The 20,379-nt window shown below is 38.4% G+C and overlaps 2 protein-coding genes across 8 annotated transcripts in view; one reads left to right on the top strand and one right to left on the bottom strand.

Moving 5' to 3' along the window:
- LOC137649955 (uncharacterized) overlaps positions 1-20,379 on the top strand; it is a 361,156-nt gene that overhangs the window by 248,808 nt on the left and 91,969 nt on the right. The window lies entirely within an intron of this gene.
- Positions 5,660-20,379, bottom strand: part of LOC137649954 (inhibitor of nuclear factor kappa-B kinase subunit epsilon-like) — an 80,233-nt gene continuing 65,513 nt past the window's right edge. For 5 of the 7 annotated variants that reach the window (XM_068382930.1, XM_068382935.1, XM_068382932.1 and 2 more), the window contains 3 exons: positions 16,087-16,273; positions 11,459-11,568; positions 5,660-5,998 (listed from right to left, as the gene is read on the bottom strand). In XM_068382930.1, the coding sequence (XP_068239031.1) occupies positions 5,875-5,998; positions 11,459-11,568; positions 16,087-16,273 (421 nt within the window). In that variant the 3' untranslated portion in view covers positions 5,660-5,874. Of the gene's footprint in view, positions 5,999-7,884; positions 7,992-11,458; positions 11,569-16,086; positions 16,274-20,379 lie in introns of all 7 variants that reach the window. The other 2 variants (XM_068382934.1, XM_068382936.1) reach the window with 2 other exon arrangements.

The following is a 20,379-nucleotide window of genomic DNA, read 5'->3' as shown; positions in this document are numbered from 1 at the left end:
GAAACAAACCTGCTATGCCACGGCGGGATAGCCACACTGCATCATAAGCAGGAATACTTGCAGTCTAGGCTTAATACGACGAGCACCCTGGAAGATGGATGGAATGGAAACTGAAAGCACCCGTCCTTCCGATCCAGGGTTTAAAGAGTCCTGTCGCCTCGTTACCAGTCTGATCGATTCTGCTGGTCTACGCTGGCCGAAGTTTGTTCGACAAACGTGATCAGGGCTGAGAGGTCGACTACGGACATCCCCTCTCAGATCCTTCCTTACAAGAAAGGATCGACTGAGGAGGCCGGGGGTGAAGCCGTCGATGATCCTAAGGAAGACCTTCGCCTAAGGTATGGATCATTCTGTCCAACTGGGCAACCCTGCTGACGCTATGGCATAGAGGTTCAGAGACACTGAATTCGCTGACAGAGACGGCAGGCACGATATCCTTGCCTGATCACAGAGATTGTGCGGGAATGGGCATCGGGAAGCTGTCATTCGGATGAGTAACCTTAAGCATCCTCCCAGCGAAAAACCTGCAATCCTAGAGTTCGTGAACTCCTTTTAGGACTATGCTCCCCGGGGGAGTCTCCCGTGCCATCTGTTCCTGACAGGAGGAAACTGCAATTGGACACCTTGTCCCAGTTGTCGTAGCCGATAACTTAGGCCGACGTGGTTGAAAGAAAAGGGCGCTGGAGCCCTGCAGAGTCTGGAAGAAAGCGCCTTGGAGGAGTGAAAACGGAAGTCGATTTCCTCCGCACAGCCGCTGTCTAAGTCTCTGTCCTTGGGCACAAACAAACTCTTCTCAAGGATGGAAGGGTGTCTGAGGTCTTCGACCTCCACAGATGAGACACCCGAAGGAAGCCCTCAGTCAGCGCGTCCAGATGGTACAACATCGAGCTTGTCCGCAAGTTAGATACTTAACGACGAAAGGCCAAGGTGCCTGAGCTCGAGAGGAGGAAAGTACCCATGATCTTCCTGTAGCTTCCTTGAACCAAACCTCGGGCCGTAACCGAGGAGGGAAAGAACCTGGTAAGCTCCCAGAGGAAGGGGTAAGCAGTCACCCCTTGTCCGATGGAGAAATCTCGAACGGAAAGGCCCCCCGCCAAAAATCCTTCCAGGGAATGACGGGGAAGGGCTAACCCAGGTTCAGGAAAGTGGAGTGTTCCTCAGATCTCCCTTAAGTTTCTCCTATTCTTGCAAGTGCCATGCTCTGCGTTTACGGGGTGAGGCCGTGTTCTGGAAATACGCTCCAGAAGAACTCGCCAGGCTGGCCATGCTGCGAAAACCCCATTGGGAATCGTGGTCGCAATCGCCCTGGAGCTCGCGCGACGGTAATTCAAAGATTTTCGCGTGGGCGAACGTGGAAGCGCCCATGCGCGGTAACGCAAACGAAGGTGAGCGAAGGAGCGCAGAAGGAGGGCGAGCGTGGTAGGAAGGGCGAGAGCTGGTGGTCGGCGAGCGATAACCCATAGACGAGCAATGGATACTGCAAGAAATAAGCCGACGTTTGTGCGAAGAAACACTGTAGGTTCGCGCGACGGAACACCATCCGTCCGCGCGATGGAAAACCGTTGGTTCACGCGTGGGCGAACATTGGAGAGCATGGGCGCGGACGCGCATGAGCGTAGATGTGCAGGCACGTGGGCGTGTGGGCGCACAGGCAAGCGGTCGCGCAGGCGAGCGGTCGTGAGGGTGGGCAGGTGGATGAGCGCGAGTCCGAGGCGGCGAACGCAAGCGTTAGCGCGATGGCGAGGAAACGCGCTGCCGCGTGGGCGAGGAAGACCGCTGGCGATATGGATCAACAAGCGATCGGTGGTGAGGTGGTGAGCGCTAACGCGCAGGTTGGTGATGGCGCGTTGTGTTATGCCGAGGTGATGGTCGAGCAGCATGTGCAAGTGAGCGATCGTGCGTTGGCGAGCAGTATGCGAAGGTGAGTGATCGCGAGCAGCATGTGCAGGAGGGCGATCACGTGATGGTGATCAGCATGCGCAGGGTCGCGCGATGGTGATCAGCATGCGCAGGGTCGCGCGATGGTGATCAGCATGCGCAGGGTCGCGCGATGGCGATCAGCATGCGCAGGTGGGGGGTCGCGCGATGGCGAGCAGCATCTGCAGGTGGGCGATCGCGCGATGGCAAGCAGCATCCCCAGTTGAGGGTCGCGCGATGGCGAGTAGCATCCGCAGGGTAGACGATAGCGCGATGGTGATCAGCATGTGCAGGGTCGCGCGATGGCGATCAGCATCCGCAGGTGTGCGGTCGCGCGATGGCGATCAGCATCCGCAGGTGAGGGTCGCGCGATGGCGATCAGCATCCGCAGTTGAGGGTCGCGCGATGGCGATCAGCATCCGCAGTTGAGGGTCGCGCGACGGCGATCAGCATCCGCAGTTGAGGGTCGCGCGATGGCGATCAGCATCCGCAGTTGAGGGTCGCGCGACGGCGATCAGCATCCGCAGTTGAGGGTCGCGCGATGGCGATCAGCATCCGCAGTTGAGGGTCGCGCGATGGCGATCAGCATGCACAGGTGAGCTAGTAGCTGGCGAACCATGTTCCTTCAGAAGTGTTGGAGAACGTTGGCGTGCCGGCTGTAACACACGTGGGCGATCCGGAGATCGCTGAGAGACAGGTGATCGCTGGCGAGCTGATGATCGCTGACGAGCAGAAGGCTACGCGTGGAAGCCTGCGCATAGAAGAAGAGTCCTTGACCCCGACCTGACCCGAAGTTCTAGATCGCGAGGGCGAACGTGGGCACACAGGGCGCGTAACAGGAATCAACAGGAACAGCAGGGATGATCATCATGAAAGCGCTGACGAACAGGAGAGCGCCTGTGCGCTAACACTGAGCAGGAGCAGGAGAGAACACAGCAGAAGGGCGCGCAGGGAAACCCTGACACGCAAGGGAAGAACCCCCGTGGGAGGCAACCCTTTGCCCCGAAGGGATCGTTGTCCGCCGGGAGACTGATGTCCGTCGGAAGACCGCTGTCCGTCGGGAAGACCGTTGTCTGTCGGGAAGACCGTTGTCCGTCGGGAAGACCGTTGCCCGTCGGAAGACGAGATCAGACTGCTGTCCATCTGCACCAAGGCGGAAGATCGAGAAAAAGGAGTTGTAGGCTGCAAACGGAGATTCAAAAAGGCGCCTCAAGCACCCTTATAGGGAGATGAGAGGCCCTTACGACGAGGCGGACGGTGGGCCTTACGGCGAGGGAGGCCAACAGCAACAGCAACAGAAGAAACCTCCGAAGAGGAGTCTCTATGAGTGTACTCTCTCGCGAACGAAAGAGAAACACTTTGTAGAAGAGACTGGTCAGCCAGTGACCTAAAAGGAGCAATCCTCCGAAGAGGAGCTCCTGCAGTTGCCCAGCCCCTTGAGCGAAACTGCAGGTGTGACCGCTCAGCACCAAGAGCATAGTCGCACGAAAAAAAAGGCAAGAGAAGAACCCCCCAAAAGGGGAAAAACTCAAGCCTGGACAGGAAAAACTTCCCTCGGAAGGAAAGTTACCCGCCCAAGGAGGCAAGCCTCCTGAGAGTTCTAAAATGAACTGGAGAGCTGTCCGTCGTCACGGGAGTACTTCCAGTAGAAGGAGACACGCCCCTGACGAAAATACAAGGGGGGAGGCAGCAACAGCCGAATCCCCTGGACTCAACAAGACAGCTCACACCGTTGCCATATTACAGAAACGAACTAGATCGGTAACTGTAAAAAAATAAAACAAATAATATTAGTACACATTCATTCCCCCGGGAAGGCTCCGAAGAGGAATCCCGAGGAAAAGGAAACAAGAATTACACAAAAGGCACGTGCCCTCACAACCACTTACACTCACGGAAGGAGAGCTGTAACCAAAACAGAATTATAACAATTATAATTATGTAACTATGTAATTATGTAATTTAAAAATGAATGAACACTAAAGAAAGAACGAAAACCCCGAAAGGAATCGTTCTACAAGCTGAAAAACAAAAAACAACTATAATTAGATTCATAACTAATTGAGACAAACGTACGGCGTAGCAACCCCCCCACACGGAAAGGAAGCTACAAGGGCGTAGTAACACGTAGTAAAAGGGTGAACGACCTCAAGAGAGAGAGAGAGAGAAAGACATAAGTCAAACTCGATCGCCACCCATAAGATTACGCCGTGGTGGCCTAACTGCCGAGGACTCCACGTAGATATCGTACATTACACACACAACTCTGAAAAGGAAACTTACTTATTTCTATACTCAAATATATATACAAACATGAAAACATGTTTACATATATATTGAGTAAATGAAAAGTAACCGATTAAGTAAAGACAAAACAAACAATGGCTGCCAAGAGAGGACCAAGACAGAGACGTCTGTCACAGTCCGAGCCAAAAGGGAAAGTGAGCATTCATCTGTGTGTGAGGGGGGGAGGGGTAGCTAGCTACCACTCCCCTACCCCCCCACTAACTAGCGCGGGGGTAATACACCCTCGTTAAATTCTAATGGCTCGCCATTTCAGCTGCGCTAAAAGGTAACCCTCTGTAAATAGCGTGGTTTGTATTTCGGTTACGGAACAACTAGACATTTAGGCCCAAAAATGACTAGATTGAAAAAAAAATCCTTGAACAGAAAACTATAAAATTTATCTGCTTTCACAAACCTATGATATCGATTTACATATATTTATAAATCCGTGATGTACTGAGAGAGCGATAAGTGAACTGCGATATGGTGAGGGATCACTGTACAGTATATATAAAATATGGGAGCACTTAAAGATCTAAACCCACACACTGGCTCTAAGTCCTAGTGGCCACCTATTTATTATTTTTTGAACAACTTTGGTTTAGTATATAATTTGTACGTTATCTATTGTGATGCATCTAATTTCTATAATGAAAGTTTTTATCCTAATTGCTTATTTATCTTTTCATTTTTATATTCCACCTCTCATCTGCTACTATTTCTGCTAAATTCGTTATCATCTATTCTATATTTTCCTTTATTCCACTACATTTTCTTTACCTTGGCTCATTTTCTTAAATGTAGACTTCATTTATTTTCTTAGCAAGACCATGGTTTTCTCTTGAGAATTAGGCTTCTATTTTACATATGCAGTTATAGTTTTCTCACTTCATTCTTCTTGCAAAATATTTTCATTTAATTGCATTCTAAAGAGGCCATACAAGTTGATAAAACTATTATACTGGAAAATACTCTGGCAAGTTTGATTAAAATGACAATTATTCAGGCAAAACCTGAACTGAAGCTTTACACCTTTGAATATCATTACCAGATTATATTGACTGAATTACCATTTTCATTAAGAGAAAATTCTTATTTTGTAAAGGACTGGCTTAGAAGATTTGCTTGCAAAACATAATTACTATACAGTTCATTACATCTCATTTGCTGTATTGCAACTCCCAATTTAATGGCTGGATAGACTAAAAAATTTCTGGATTCCAGAATTACCATTTGTTGTTGGTTGGAAATCTAGTGAGCACATAAAACATGACTACATTATTAGCGTTAATCTGAATCTTGAGACAACCTTGTAAGAAAATGTATCTCTAATATCTGTTGATATGTAATATCTAAAAATTATATACTGTAGAATAAGGATTTAAACTAAAGATTAACTAAGCTTCATTACCAAGCTTGAGTGTTGTAATTCACAATTGTGAAAATAAAACAAACATAGGAAGAGATCATTTATATATAAATGCAGTATTTATCTTTAACAATAACTATTAAAAATTTCAATGCAATGAACAATCACAATTAACATAGTATTAAAAATATTCTATACAACATACAGTATATATAAATCACATTTCTAGTTTGACCTAAGACTGTGGAAATAGATGACTGCACTGAGAATTCAAGGATAAATTCTATGCAAAATATCATACATTACTCTCCACCACTAGCGGTAGACTCTGATTGTACAGCCATCCTTTGGAAACTTTTGATGATTTTGCCATTTTCTTCAAGTAATTTCATTACGTGTTCTTGAGCTTCACACATCTCCCGCAGCCTGTAAGAAAATAAAAAATAATCCTGTACATTACTTTCCCTACATTTATATCACTGTACAGTACTGTACTCATTTATTTTCTGTTCTTTAACAAACTTGTGCCTTTTCTTTTTTGCTCAGAAATTCTTAATCTAATAATCAATGAGAAATGTAATGTAAACCCTGGAAGTAAAGGTATACCTCGACTTACGTCGTTCCAAGTTAAGCCGGTTTCAAATGTACGTCGGTTGTCAAAAATAATACATGGAAAAATAAAAATCCAGTTTCGAGTCATTTTGTTTGACTTTCCGTTTGACCGCCACAAATATCGAAGTCATAATATCACTGGAATAGCGTTAAAAGCACACAAACATGTTACTTTACTATAAATAAGAATTCAAGTATATAAAATCATTTTAAAATACTTATATTTAACGTTATATTCCACATAATTAACATAAATCCCAGTGAATGAACTATGAAAACACCTGTGACTTTTTATATTAATTGGGATTCTTTAAGAGCTTAACAGAGATATTTTCTATGATAGTTCAACTATCTACCATTTGATGCATTAACAGCACATAATCATTTTATTGTACAATAAATAAGAAAAAAGTATATAAAATCATATGAAAATACATTTTTGTCTACTATTTTCTTAATATCAAGTGCAACTTAACAAACAACAATTACTTTTTTATTTATGGTTGTGATCAGTTGATCTCAAGACTATCACAAACAACAAAGAATAATTTTTTTAGCTCATTCAATATAAATTACATCAGCACCAATTTGTTATAGAATATCAGTTTTCATCCATTTTGTTTATAGCTATTACTATTAGTTATATGAACATCCATTTTGTTTATAGCTACTGTATTACTATTAGTTACCATACGAATATGTTCGGTCTCTCTCTCTCTCTCTCTCTCTCTCTCTCTCTCTCTCTCTCTCTCTCTCTCTCTCTCTCAGGTATACACACAGAACAGATTTAACAGAAATATTTGTTTCCTTAGAAACTATTAGGTAAATACTACTAATACAAACTTTTACTTTGCTTAAATCTGTTCGATCGAAGACTGGGATTAAAATGTCATTCGATTTCGTTATCTGATCTGTAGCTTTAGTCAACATCACAACATATAAGTACTGAAAAATGTCTACAATAATCATGGTTTTCGATGATATATGAACTTCGTTTAATCATTTTTGAACTTTACAATTATCAATTCAAGATGTATTTTAACAACAGCAATTACCGATTTTTTAATTTTGGTATCGTGTCAGCTGTTTTCAAGGTCAAAATGTTATCATTAGGCTCACATATAGTTAACAGAGTATTGTTGATATGATTTAACTCCCTATCAAGTAATCTTCGAAGAAAAGAGGAGCAGCACAGTTCAACAAACTCTCGGCCAGTTTATTAAGATGACCATCGAACAACAACAGACGAATCAGCCGTTAGCGCTGACGATCCGCAGCCATCTACGTAGATTACGTGATGCAAACAAAGATATTGAATGCAAATATTAATAAATGTAACAAAGTTTATTTTATACTATCGCAAAATAATCATAACAAAGTAATTTGTTATTTAATCTTTCTATTTTACACTATCTCAGAGCAAAATACATTCACAAATAAACAGGCCGCGATGTACTGTAAACATGTTAAATTGTAAACATCTACATTTACAAGTACGGATGTACATTTATTCGTAAAATTATATCACTTTTTCGGTACTAAATTAAAATTTAAAACTTATTTGTTCGCAAGCTTGAATAGATTCTTATTAACCATATATTATTCAAATTGCATTTATAAACAAAATACAGAACTGAGAATGGTTATTTGAGGTTAAGCCTAGTGACAAGTAAATTCAGAGACAAGTAAATTCGACTTACGTCGTTTTTCAACTTAAGTCGCCTCTCCTGGAACCAATTACCGACGTAAGGGGAGGTATACCTGTAGTGCTACACATAACCTTAGTGATATACATTGAGAAAACAATCTGAAATTAGATGGCTAATAAGTTAGGGAAATGTTAGTGAAGGTAAAATATATGTCAGATAATTTATGGAAACTGAAAACTCTATACAGTTGTCCATGATTAGTAATTGATAGTAGAATGCTAAGCAAATGCCAGTGAATGCTGGCCAAGCATTCACAAACCATTATTTTACTGAACTTCTTCAGTGTTGGAAAAGATATAAAATTAAAAAGAATAATTAATTTTGTTTTCCTTTGGGGCAGCAGCAAGCAGTGCAACGCTATCCAATTATAATGGCCAACTGAAAAGGTATATTAATAGGAAAAGCTGAAAATAGAAGAAATTTCATTTACAGGTAATATTTCCAAATCTACTACTGTATCTCAAAACCATAACACCACAAAGATCTACAGTACTTGTATACATTAGTACTAAAACTGATGTTAAATAAAAATAAATATTCATGTAAAAATAAATATACAAATTTCTTGCTAGGACATATGAGGGTAATTTACCTTTCTGGTCTACAACAAAAATTATGTTAGTGTTTTACTGTACAACTAAATATAGCCCTTTCCAAATATGAATACATAAAAAAATAGAAACTAATATTTCCTTGTCCTTTTGGACATAGTATACCATTATCAATAAATAGAACCAATCACCAATTAACTATTTTAGAAGGCACTACACACTACATTGAAAAATTATAAATATATTAGTAACTGTACTTCAATGAAAAGGCATAACTGCATTTTCCCTTCTCCCCATAGCTGCTTCTGGAAGACTATTTTAGCACATTGAAAGATTTAACGAATTGGATGCAACGGGATGTTGCATCAAATGTTACATTTCACAAGCGATAGATTATCCTAAAACTTTAACTAGAAACTATATAACTCAATTTGCATGCTAGTTAAAGAGGGAAAAAAGGAAACAACTGTATAGTTAAGGTTACATGGCTATCTGAGAACAGACAAGATAAAAAGTTGAAGAGGACAATACTGTATACAATGCTTCCTGATTTGCTGACAAGATACTGCAAAGTACACAGTACAAGGTATACACAGCAGAGTATAACCTTCAACAGAGACTAAATTTTTACATTTCATTCAAACCATGACCATTTTATAACCTAGTCAAAACTATTCCGGAATAATAAAAAGAAAGTCATCTCAACAGTATGCTGTAAAAGGAATATACAACCTTCCCAAGAGGTGAACTGATACAATAGCACAAGATACTGGATTTCCAAATACTTTCTTTTTCTATCTCCCTTGAGAGAAAGAGATGGGCAAGGATAAATTCTACAGCTATTATAATAATTCTACCAGAAGAACTATGTACCCCAGGCTATCACTAGAAGGCAGTGAAAAGGATAAATAACCTCCAAAAATTTCTTACTTTAAAAGAAAACAGTCTGACAAGGCTGATGAGCATTCCTTACTTTCAGACCCATATGAGATTTCACACAAGAAAATGCTATGTCTTTTGTTCTTCGTCAACCTAAAATCAACTAACGTTTTCATGATGGATTTTCCCTTCATGTGGCTGGTCATGAAATGTTTCCTCCAATATCTTATTGAATCCTGTGGTCTAGGTTTTCATCCTAACTGGAGAATTCTTTTGGAATTACAACTCTAAAATGTCAGCTCATCTTTAGTCTATATATCCTATAATATACTTTTCTAGCAGTACTTATACCATAGAAATGGTGCTATAAGGAGGATTTTACGGAGCGAAAGGTTGAGCCCAGAAAAGGGATTTTGACAAAGGAAAAATCTATTTCTGGGTGAGGGACATGTGTCGTCCAGTGAAATGCTCCTTATAGCACCATTTCACTGGGCGACACAGGTCCCTCGCCCAGAAATAGATTTTTCCTTTGTCAAAATACCTTTTTCAAAGTCTAATGGATAAAGCTGAACCTTTCAGAGAGCTGCCCATACAATGATATTAAAGATTATTTTTTTTGTACAGGAGATGCTAGTGGTAATCTTTATTATTGAGTGGGATAAAAAATCACAAAAGACTTATTAACAAAATACCTTAGAGTGCATTGTATATGTGCAATAAAGAAATCTTTGTACCGTATTCAAAATCTAAAATGCAAGAATTATATTTTCTGAACTTATACAGAAAACGTGTAAATGTTAATGCACATATAAAGGGTATAAATGAATTGGTTAAGTAACTAGTAATTGCAAAAGTTCATATTCTGAGAAAACAGGATCTCCAAATATCTTAAAACTATTAAGACACATGTCTGATTTTTCCAATGAAATGGGATAAGGGTTATTAACAAGCAATATAATTCTATTTTGGATGCACATATACATATAAAACTTTGAACATGTGATGTGAAAAGATGAGGAACAGCAGATGGGAATAGCATTAATTAGGAATGTGGTAGGAAAAACTTGTAAAAAGGGCAAGGAATCGTAAAATGAAGACTTAACCATGAGAGAGAGTGGAGAGCTCTATATTCACATATGGTCCTGTATTGGGAAGATTTAACATAGAAATGTATATAATAATGATGATACATATACACCAATACCCCTCTTTATGTCAATTCCCACTTATGTTACTCATCTTTGAGTATTAAAAGCAAACAAAATACACTTTGTGACCTTTTACCCAAACTTACATCAGTTTCTATATTGTACAATAACGATGAAGTGCTATACTGTACAGTATTGTACTTCTCATAGAGGCTTATTATAGTAGGTATTAGGTTTTATAAATGACAGCAGGTTGTAAGTATTTTTCGTATTCAATGTATACAATGTACCAGGAAAATCCAACCTACGTTCGAAAATCATTTTGCATAGGGTCTTTTGTAACTAAACAATTAACGACATAAGGTGGGGATATTACTAAAGCCTTTATGAAACTTAATGTATTCTATAGGAACTTTAGTGGCTCTTTGAGATACTGTATCTCCTTTCATGTAACACTTCATGAGATCCTTATTCATAAAAAAGGGTCAACAATAAATGAGAAAATCAAACATGCAAAAGCAGGCACAAAAAAATATCAAAACAAAATGGTTATTGACTACAAAACCCTACAGTTAAAAAAAATTGCCTACATAAAGAAATCACAAAACGAGTAGAAATAGCCAAACTACACTATATATAGTAATGGTTAATATCAGTTTTAACATTCCAAGTTATATGCTACTTAAAATGCCAAAGGGAAGGCAAAAACAAAATAAATCTAAAGCTTTTCATAAAAAAATAAATATGTTTTTTTACATCCCATACAATATTATTCAACTGGTTAACATGTTAGTTTCATCCCCGTTATGAGAATGGAAAAGGAAAACTACACCTAGTTACTGAGAAACTTCCTTAAAAGATTGAAAAGATGTTTACAGCAACAGCTTAACGGGACAAAACAAAAGCAGAACAGTAAAACAATCCAAAGCAGGGAACATTAAACTTTCTTCTTCAAGAAGCAACATGCTATGGTACAGTATTACTTACGACAGTTTAACTTTAGCTTTGTTTATGTCTTCTTTCTTTGACTTCTGACTATCTTTAAGTTTTGTATTATCTCCCTGTTCATTCTGTTTGTTTTTACCAGAATCTTGCATCTGAAATTAAGAAAAAAATAATTTTGCATTTTTCTTAGCATCTAAGTATGCCTTAAATGTCCCTACAAAATACATATGCTTAGCTAAATGTCAACTGTTCAACACTGAGGGTAACAGGAGAATAACCTACTTAACATTATAATGCTTCTTTAATACTTAAATTAAGAGAGACAAAAAGGGCTTAAAAACAATTGAATTTTCAGCATAACTTTGAGAAATGTTGAATAGAAATGATAATCAATGCAATGAGTTCACCCACACAGACGTAAATAGTAATGAAGAATAAATGTCACACTGAAGTGATTTGGATATACATAAAAATTCTATCTTAAAATGGGTTCTATTTCACCATCCTGGAGTCTGGAATATTTGCCTGGAAATCAAGAGTGGGATAATTTGTATTCCTAAAAACTTAAAATCCTAATTCGGACCAAATGCTGTGTAAAGTTTATAAGATAAATCATGCCAATGCAAAGAAGAATAAACAATTAGATGTTATAATATTTATGGAGATGGAAATACTGTAACAAGACAGTACCAGCACAGACTCCTGCAGTTTAAGCAGCAAAACTTTTACAATTGTGTAAAAAAAAACATAAATAAAACACTGCAGTATAGCAGGAATGAAACCCTAACTTTGAAGGAGATGTCCACTGCAACTGCGTCTAGTGTATGCAAGAACAGCTGTTTATGGCATTCATGCTAATGATAAAATCATCATTATCACATTATAGTCAATTCTTTTTAGTGAGGCAGATTTGCACCGACTCGCAGGGGTGCCCGTTTAGCTTGGAAAAGTTTCCTGATCGCTGATTGGTTGGACAAGATAATTCTAACCAACCAGATAGCAGGAAACTTTTCCAAGCTAAAAGGGCACTGATGCGAGTCAGTGCAAATGCGCCTTATTAAAAAAAATTGAGTATAGTTTACAAATTCTTATTTTCAAAGGCCAGTAGTTAATTTTCTAAGTCATGAGAGTATTATTAAGCTTTCTAACTGAAATTTATATGAAATATGGCAAACCCTTATGCAGTTGAGATTCAGTTTACATTTTAACACAACCATAAAAGCTTTGGGTTCAATATAGAAGTAAATTCCAATACCATAGTATTCCTCATAAAATATCCATTCAACAAGGAATTCTAATAATTAAGTTTTGTATTCCTATACTCACCTGATGCTCCTTTTGCTTTTGTCTCCAGAAGCTTGGAATGTTGACATTTACCCTTAAAATAAACAATTTTACCCTCAATGGACGTACTGGTACGTTTCACAAAACTCATCCCTTTACCCCCAAGGACGTACCGGTATGTCCTTGCAAAAAACTGTTCTTTAAAATTTTTTGCAAATTTTTATAACTTTATGAGAAACTTCAGGCATTTTCCAAAATAATGAGACCAACCTGACCTCTCTATGACAAAAATTAAGGCTGTTAGAGCAATTTAATAAATATATATTGCAAAATGTGCTTGAAAAAAAAAAAAAAGCCTGGGGGGTTAAGGGTTGGAAAGTTCCAAATAGCATTGGGGGTAAAAGGGTTAAGAAATTTTCCTTTTCATTCCTTCCTATACACTAATACCTCTGGTAAAGCAATGAGACTTACCAGCACCTAACAACAATGACAAGCTACACATGTAGTATTGCCTCTTAAATACTTCCCTGGCCTCTTGATAACACTTACCAGTGAGAGGAGGGCAAGTATAAAATAATTATGATTAAAATTCTGTTTATTTCTATGAACCTTCCCTAATGTTCATGCAGCTGACTCCCACGCTCTTAGTGGAAGTGGGTAGCCAGTGAAGTTAAGAGATAGGGCTTTAAGTTTCCTGTAATCAATTAAATATCATCCTAGACTTACCTTTAATATAGGCTTTTGTATAATCTAATCTCTAGGTTGACATTTTAAAAATTACTTTATCCTTCATTACTCATTTATATGACGAGAAATTCACTATCATGGAATTTCACATATAATTATATAGATATCAATAAATTAAGATAGAAAAGTTGCTACACTGCAAACCCAAAGGAAAATTCTACCCAACCAATCACTTAAATTTGTTATGTTATCAGACCACATCTCCAGCAGCCACTACAGGCTCTATAGCCCAACAATCATGACATATCAACCAGGACTCTTAAAAAATAATGTTTAACAAATTCATATTTGATCCATCATTCAGGTGATGCTAAAACCCTTTCCAAACAATAACTTCTTAGTAAAATGTTTAGATGTAGCTGTACCTCCTATATCATGAACTGTAATTTTCAAAACTCTCATTAAGTTTGGATCCAATTCTCTTCATGTTTCATGACCAAATAATAATACTGAATGACATTGCACTCTTGGACAGAGGCTGATTTGTAATATTAATACCACAAAAGAAATTACACGTTACCCCTAATGTCCGTAGAATCGTCCAAACAATATTGAACAGCTCTTATTGGTCAAGAAAACTATCCCATGAAAAAACGAACGCCTCGTTTTGTAAAGAAAGAAAATGAAAAAATTGCTGAAAACCTCTGGTTTCAAATGGCAAAAGACATAAAATCATCTTGTGATTACCAAAAACTACCGAGTATTGCTTGGAGTTCATGTATTCCTTTTCTGATACCAAAGTCAACAGAAGTACAATCATTCTTCGACATTCACAGGTTTTATTTTCACGAATTTGGACATTCTCAATACAGAGAACCGTATAAACTATTAAATAAAAAAATCACGTATTCGCGGTGTCGGGATAAATACTCTCACGTCCTGACGATTTCCAACCTCGTGTTCCTTTGCACCCGGCATGCTTTGCACCTTCTTCCTCTCCCCACAGCACAACACTCCATCTCTCTCATTCACTCGGCCTTAGCCTCGCATCGTCTCTCCTTCTGTGTGCATTGCCCCTTTGGTCCCTTTTGTGCAAAATTATATCGTCATGTCGAACTTCATATGAAAACAGGTAGTGGTGTTGTGCTGATACTTTTTTATTTTAAGTTTTATCGTGGTAGTGTATTCACTCTGTATTAGTGTTATTGTTATATTAACTACTGTACAGTACTGTATATGAAATACCGTACTTTACAATAGTAATGTAAATATAGGCTACGTGTAGGGTAAGTTTGAACAGTGCGAGTCAACCTGCCGAAAACAGCAATCACTAACGAGTGTTACCTTAGCTAGTTAAGCTGTACTATAATGATAGTACTGTTCATATATTACAGTAATATACACAACAGTATCAGTGAGTGTTGTTAGATAGGAACAAGGGTGTTTTTGTTTGTTGTTACTGTATGTATTATATGTATGCATAAGTGTGGCGATGTCTCGTGTTGTGTGTGCCATACTGTGTACATAGTACACAAATGTACACTTACTGAGATGTGCTTATTTTTTTACACAATACTTATATTGGTATAGAAACCAAGAAAAACAACATTAGGTAGTACAGTGGGTTACTTTGTGTGTTAGTTGACCATACGTAAATAATGGGGCAGAGAGTTAGTGAGTTAGAAGTTAACCCACTCTAGGCTAGCAAGTATTCCTGGATTCTTGCTTTTCTCGCCTGTCTCTGTTACCTAATCCCCGCGAATAAGGAGGGCTGACTGTAAATTTTACAGTGGGACCTTGGCAAAAGTTTTTCCAAAAGTTCTAAACATGAACTCTTTGAATCCTGTAAAACTATGCCTGAATTCTAAAAAAAATATATAACTACTGGAGGTCTTCTAATATTAAAAGATCTAAAATCCCCATAAATGCCTGAAATGGATAAACCAAATTTTATTTATTCAAGAATACAAATCAGCATAGAATTGAAAGTTTCTGTTCACATTAAAGAAATTGTAAAAAGTTACAAATATTAATTTAACTCGTTCTAGTAACGATATATTTCTTGACTTAGTACCAATCAAAATAAACCTTCCATTGTCTTTTATAAATATTATCAAAAACCACAACTTCTTTAAAAACCTAAGCAACTATACTTGTTGAATCTGCATCCTTCCCAAATCCTAATACATGTTAAAAATATCCTAGTCTTTTCTGGATTCTCCCTGAACTGAAAGTAAGCTTTCCTTTATACTTTGAACTTCACTCTGATCGGCACCCATGAAACATACTTTCCAAAGAGGAACAGCGAAGCCTCATTTCTCGTAAGATTCTGTACATCAAATAATTGTCTCAGACAAGAGACGTAAAGAGAATGCAGATCATGATAACCAAAAATAACTAAAATTATAAAAACATGGACAATCTAGAGCTGTGGAGCACAGTCTGCTAATTTTGACGTCGACATGAGACTTAAAGAAGTGATATGATGTCCTCATTATGTTATTGTTGTTAGATCATGTTAAGTCTCATGGCTTTACTAGAGGCATTACTATAATTGGAAGGATAGAAAACAGGAAATTTCTTAATTTTAACGGGTAACTTTGACATTCCAAGCTTCCGGATACGAAAACAATATGAACATTAGGGAGATTCATATAAATGATATGTTATACAAAGTCGAAACTTCAAATTCCCCTTACCTCTCCCTGCAATGTTGGGTCATCTTGTAATTTCTTATCCTTAATAGCTGCCAGTAGTTCTGATAGAGTTTGATGATATCTATCTTCAGTATCACTTAATGTACCTTGGAAAGATGCGAGGAGGGTTTCGTGTTTTTGTACATCAGTTTCTTCAATTTCTAACTGTACTCGTTGAACTTTCGCTACCCTACACAAAGAGAAAATTATATAAAATTACTTAATGATAAATTAAGCACTCTTACTGGATCTACTAACCATATCTGAGTGTAAGGAATAATATACCTCGTTATATATAGCATATACAAGTATGGTAGTATTCAGCAAAGTACTGTAGAGTCTGTGTATCTAACTTTGAGAAAAACCATTGTCAAATGATAGAAAATTCTTGGCAATCAGGTTACCCACACTTTCCATTTCTATAATGTTTTGTTGAAGACCTACTTGTACAAACAATCTATATCAATAAACATAATTTCTGTTAAAGTAATCTTACAATAAATATGAAATCACAGTGAAAATTTCACTCGATGACCATCTACATTTTAAATATAAAATTTTTTAAAGATAATTTACACTATATTTTACCATACAAACCCAAGTCCTATAAAGTAAGAGTTGGAACAGCCATTGAAATTGTTAACGATATAAGTTAACGACAGGTGGTGAGCGCGAGCAAGTATCTCTGCCCACTCTCCTTCCAAAGACACTTCAGTTTAGACCTTCAGACTGGGGGGTGGTTGAGATGGGAAGTTTAACTTTAAAGGACTCTTATTTGTATAGCTAGGAAAAATACAAACTACTTACAGAATTTGTTATTTGTTCCTATGAGTATACATACCTTACATCCTTTAAAAAAGGAAGAATCACTTATTGGGGGTAATAAGTCCCACCCAAGAACAAAACTGTTTTTTTTTTCTTCTATGGAATATGTTAGACTATCTAATCCTTTACCGGAGCAAGGGAGATGACTCCAGCAAGCTGCTACCAGCTCATCACAGGGATGAGTAGGCCAACAGAGCCTGACTAGATCTAGGTTACGTATCCAGTAGTCTGTCAATGAAGGAATCTTTCTTTCCCCAAAGGGAGATACAGTCTGGAATGACATACCTGGCACAAGATGGCCACTGGCTAGGATTGTAAAGGGAGGATGGGAAAAAACTACTACTTACAAATCCAGTCTAATAGAATGGTGCTCAGATATGTAGCTTACCAGTCATAATTTCAAACCAGCATTTAACAGTACATATGCTTCACCTCTAAGAGGGAGGAAGGAAAGAAGCAGAGAACCAGTCAGTCTACTTTTCCTCTAGACATACATCGAACACTATACCAAAGACAAGATGCTTCCCGTCCTGCAAGGGAGCTTGACTGGCTACACTACAACTAGAGCAGCCTCCAAAGGGCCAAAAACAAAAATGTTGAAGAACTTGTGGGTATTAATCCCTTGAACAGAAGACTGTGAAGGTTATTTGGAATATCCTAACTCCTTCATTACCTGTCTCGGCAAGATTCTTCAGAGTCAAGTGGAACTAATAATAACTTCATGAAACACCTCTTTCTTGGTTCTGCCATTACTGAGAAAGAGTCACCGATACTTAAGCCTGATGTCGAGTCCTCTTCAGATAGCACAACAAAGCCCTAAAGCCCTTATGGGATACAAAAGTATCTCGCTTGATTACCACTTGACATTTCATGATGCAAGAGGACGGTGAAGGTCTTAAGCCTGGATCATATGGCAATAAGTTCTGGGTCTTGTCACAAATTTGGACACAAACTAAAGAGACTTGACTCCAATTTTCACCGTGGGTTAATACAAAAGCATCAGTGCAATTTGCCAACTCTCTCTGCCAAAATTACAGCTAGCATAACGACAGTCTGATTAATTTCTCAAAGGCTCATACAGGCCATGATAAGATACTTGAGAACATGCGTCAAGTCCCACTCCAGCAACCTGTGGTCCCAGGGTGGATAAGATTGCTCAAATCTCTTCACAAGCTTAAGTACCTCCTGAGGAAAAGAGGTTAATGCTGACAGGAAAGTATTCGGGGCTAATATGACGCGCTCACCCCATACTGCCAATTACCTTGTTAACAATTTTATCAACCGTTCCACCTACAGTCAAAACATTTCCAACTTTATAACAATGAAAGATATGTATACCTGTAGGAACAAAGTGATAAAATTATTTCCAACTTCAACTCCCTCTCAGTTGCAGAGCTCTAACTACCTAACTGATTAAATGAAAATACAGTAACCTAAACGTAAGAAATGGACTATTTCTATAATCTAAAATAATTTTTTTCAAAGTTTTAATAAAAGAAAAAAACAGACTTCTAATATACTCAGAAAACAACATCCGTTGTCTATTGATACCTTTACAAAATTCCTGCAATGGAATAAGAACTCCAGCAAGTGTAAACCTTAAATATTCAAAGTTATCGTAAACAACTAATGAACCTAAGAAATTATAATATAGTGATCCCAGGAAAAAGAGATCGTTTAAAATAAAATTTGAAAGTCATACAATATTACCCTTATGATAAAAAATAAAACATGGAACACAATAAGATTCAAATCTGTTATAATGATCTCACATGATTAGAAATGAAACTATAAGAGAGAGGTCATGGTGAGGGTTAGATGGAGATGGTTTGAGCATGCTCTTTGTACTTCCCAAAAAAAATTAGTTCGCTAATCTTTCAAGGTCTAGAAGAGTTGGAAAACCCAGGCCTACATGGCTGAGGACTATGAAGTGTGAAGTAGGAGATGATGAATAGAGAAGTATTGATTTAAAATTCAAGATAGAGACGATTGGCAAAATCTAACAGATGCCCTTTGCGTCAATAGGTGAAGGAGGAGATGATGATGATGATGATTATGATCTCAAATACTAAAGATAATAAACCATGTTCTTCTTGTTGACAAGCAGAGGTAGCAGTTGTACACAACATTGCTATCATGACCTGTACATGGGGGCTATGTACTGTAAGAGAACTTGGTTGTCAGTTTGCATCCAGTGATCAGCAAAAATATGCTGCACTATTAATTTCTACCTTTTCTGATATAAATATTCCAAATATACCAGAGAAAAATAAAAGCATGGAATGCAGAGGTTACTACCCTCGCGCGAGCACCTTGTGAGTGTCGTGTATACATCAGAGGCGTGTGAAAACCACTACTCACAGGCTGTCTTCCAATTAGATAACTCCTTCATCAAAGGGAAGGGCCGTAACAAAGACCCAAGAAACCACACTTGTACCACGCCACCGTCACCCACACGAATGCCTTCTAGGTCATCCTTCTGTTTTGGACTTGCCCGCTATTTTACTAAATTTGAAGAGTTGAATGTATTGTTAATCTTTTGAAGAATTCTGAATAATTGAACTACAAAATTAATAAATGCATATATATTGTAATCAAGAGTTTTAAATGCCATAAATTTCTTTACATATTTTGAAAGCTAATGCAAGACAAAGCTCGGCTCTGGAGGTCAAGCTGGCCATTCACTTCCTTTACAACGAAAGAAAAGGTGGCAATAATATTATCATTATTATTAGTAACTACCGTAAGCTAAAAGCCCTAGTTGGAAAACCAGGATGTTATAAGCCAAGGGCTCCAACAAGGAAAAATAGCCCAGTGGGTAACAGTGGCACCAATGGTGATCTTGTGGAGATGGGTGCCAGTTTTGCTGTCCAAAGGTTCCCTCCTTGGTTACCAAGGGCTGCCTTTGTTATACCTGATATTTGACAGTACCTGAAGCATAATAAAATCCACAACAAATTCCTCCTCCTTGGAGATAACTCTTCAAGTCATCCCAAGGCTATGACAGGTTTGTGGCACAACAATAAGATATTACCTTCGTCTTCCAACACCACCTTTCTCACCCAGCCCATGGACCAAGATATCATCAAGAATTTAGGGTCTGAAAGTGACCTGCAATAGTTGGTTCAGAGTATTGACATCAGTCCAGCCACTTTGGTCCAGCATTTTCCCCTTGCCTTCATCATAAAAGATATGGCCAAAGTGTGTCCAAAAATTTAACTTCTTACCTGTTGTAGACTCTATCTGTAAGCATTTCATAGAATTGCCACAAAGAGATTGGGTCCAAAGACCTCTCCTCTATCATGTCCATGCCTGACATTCTCCAATGGAGCTACCTTTCGCTAAGTCTTCACTAAGAACTCAAGCAATCTTCACCTTCTCTCATAACTTAATCTCATTGTACAGGAAGAGGAATCAGGCAGACAGGAAGGAGGAATAGTTAACAACTTGGCTTTTAATTTTTGTTTTCAA

This window comes from Palaemon carinicauda, chromosome 11 (genome assembly GCF_036898095.1).
Source record: "Palaemon carinicauda isolate YSFRI2023 chromosome 11, ASM3689809v2, whole genome shotgun sequence".
NCBI classification, from domain to species: domain Eukaryota; kingdom Metazoa; phylum Arthropoda; class Malacostraca; order Decapoda; family Palaemonidae; genus Palaemon; species Palaemon carinicauda.
Note: the sequence above shows the minus strand (reverse complement) of the source record. Positions and strands in the feature narration are given on the sequence as shown.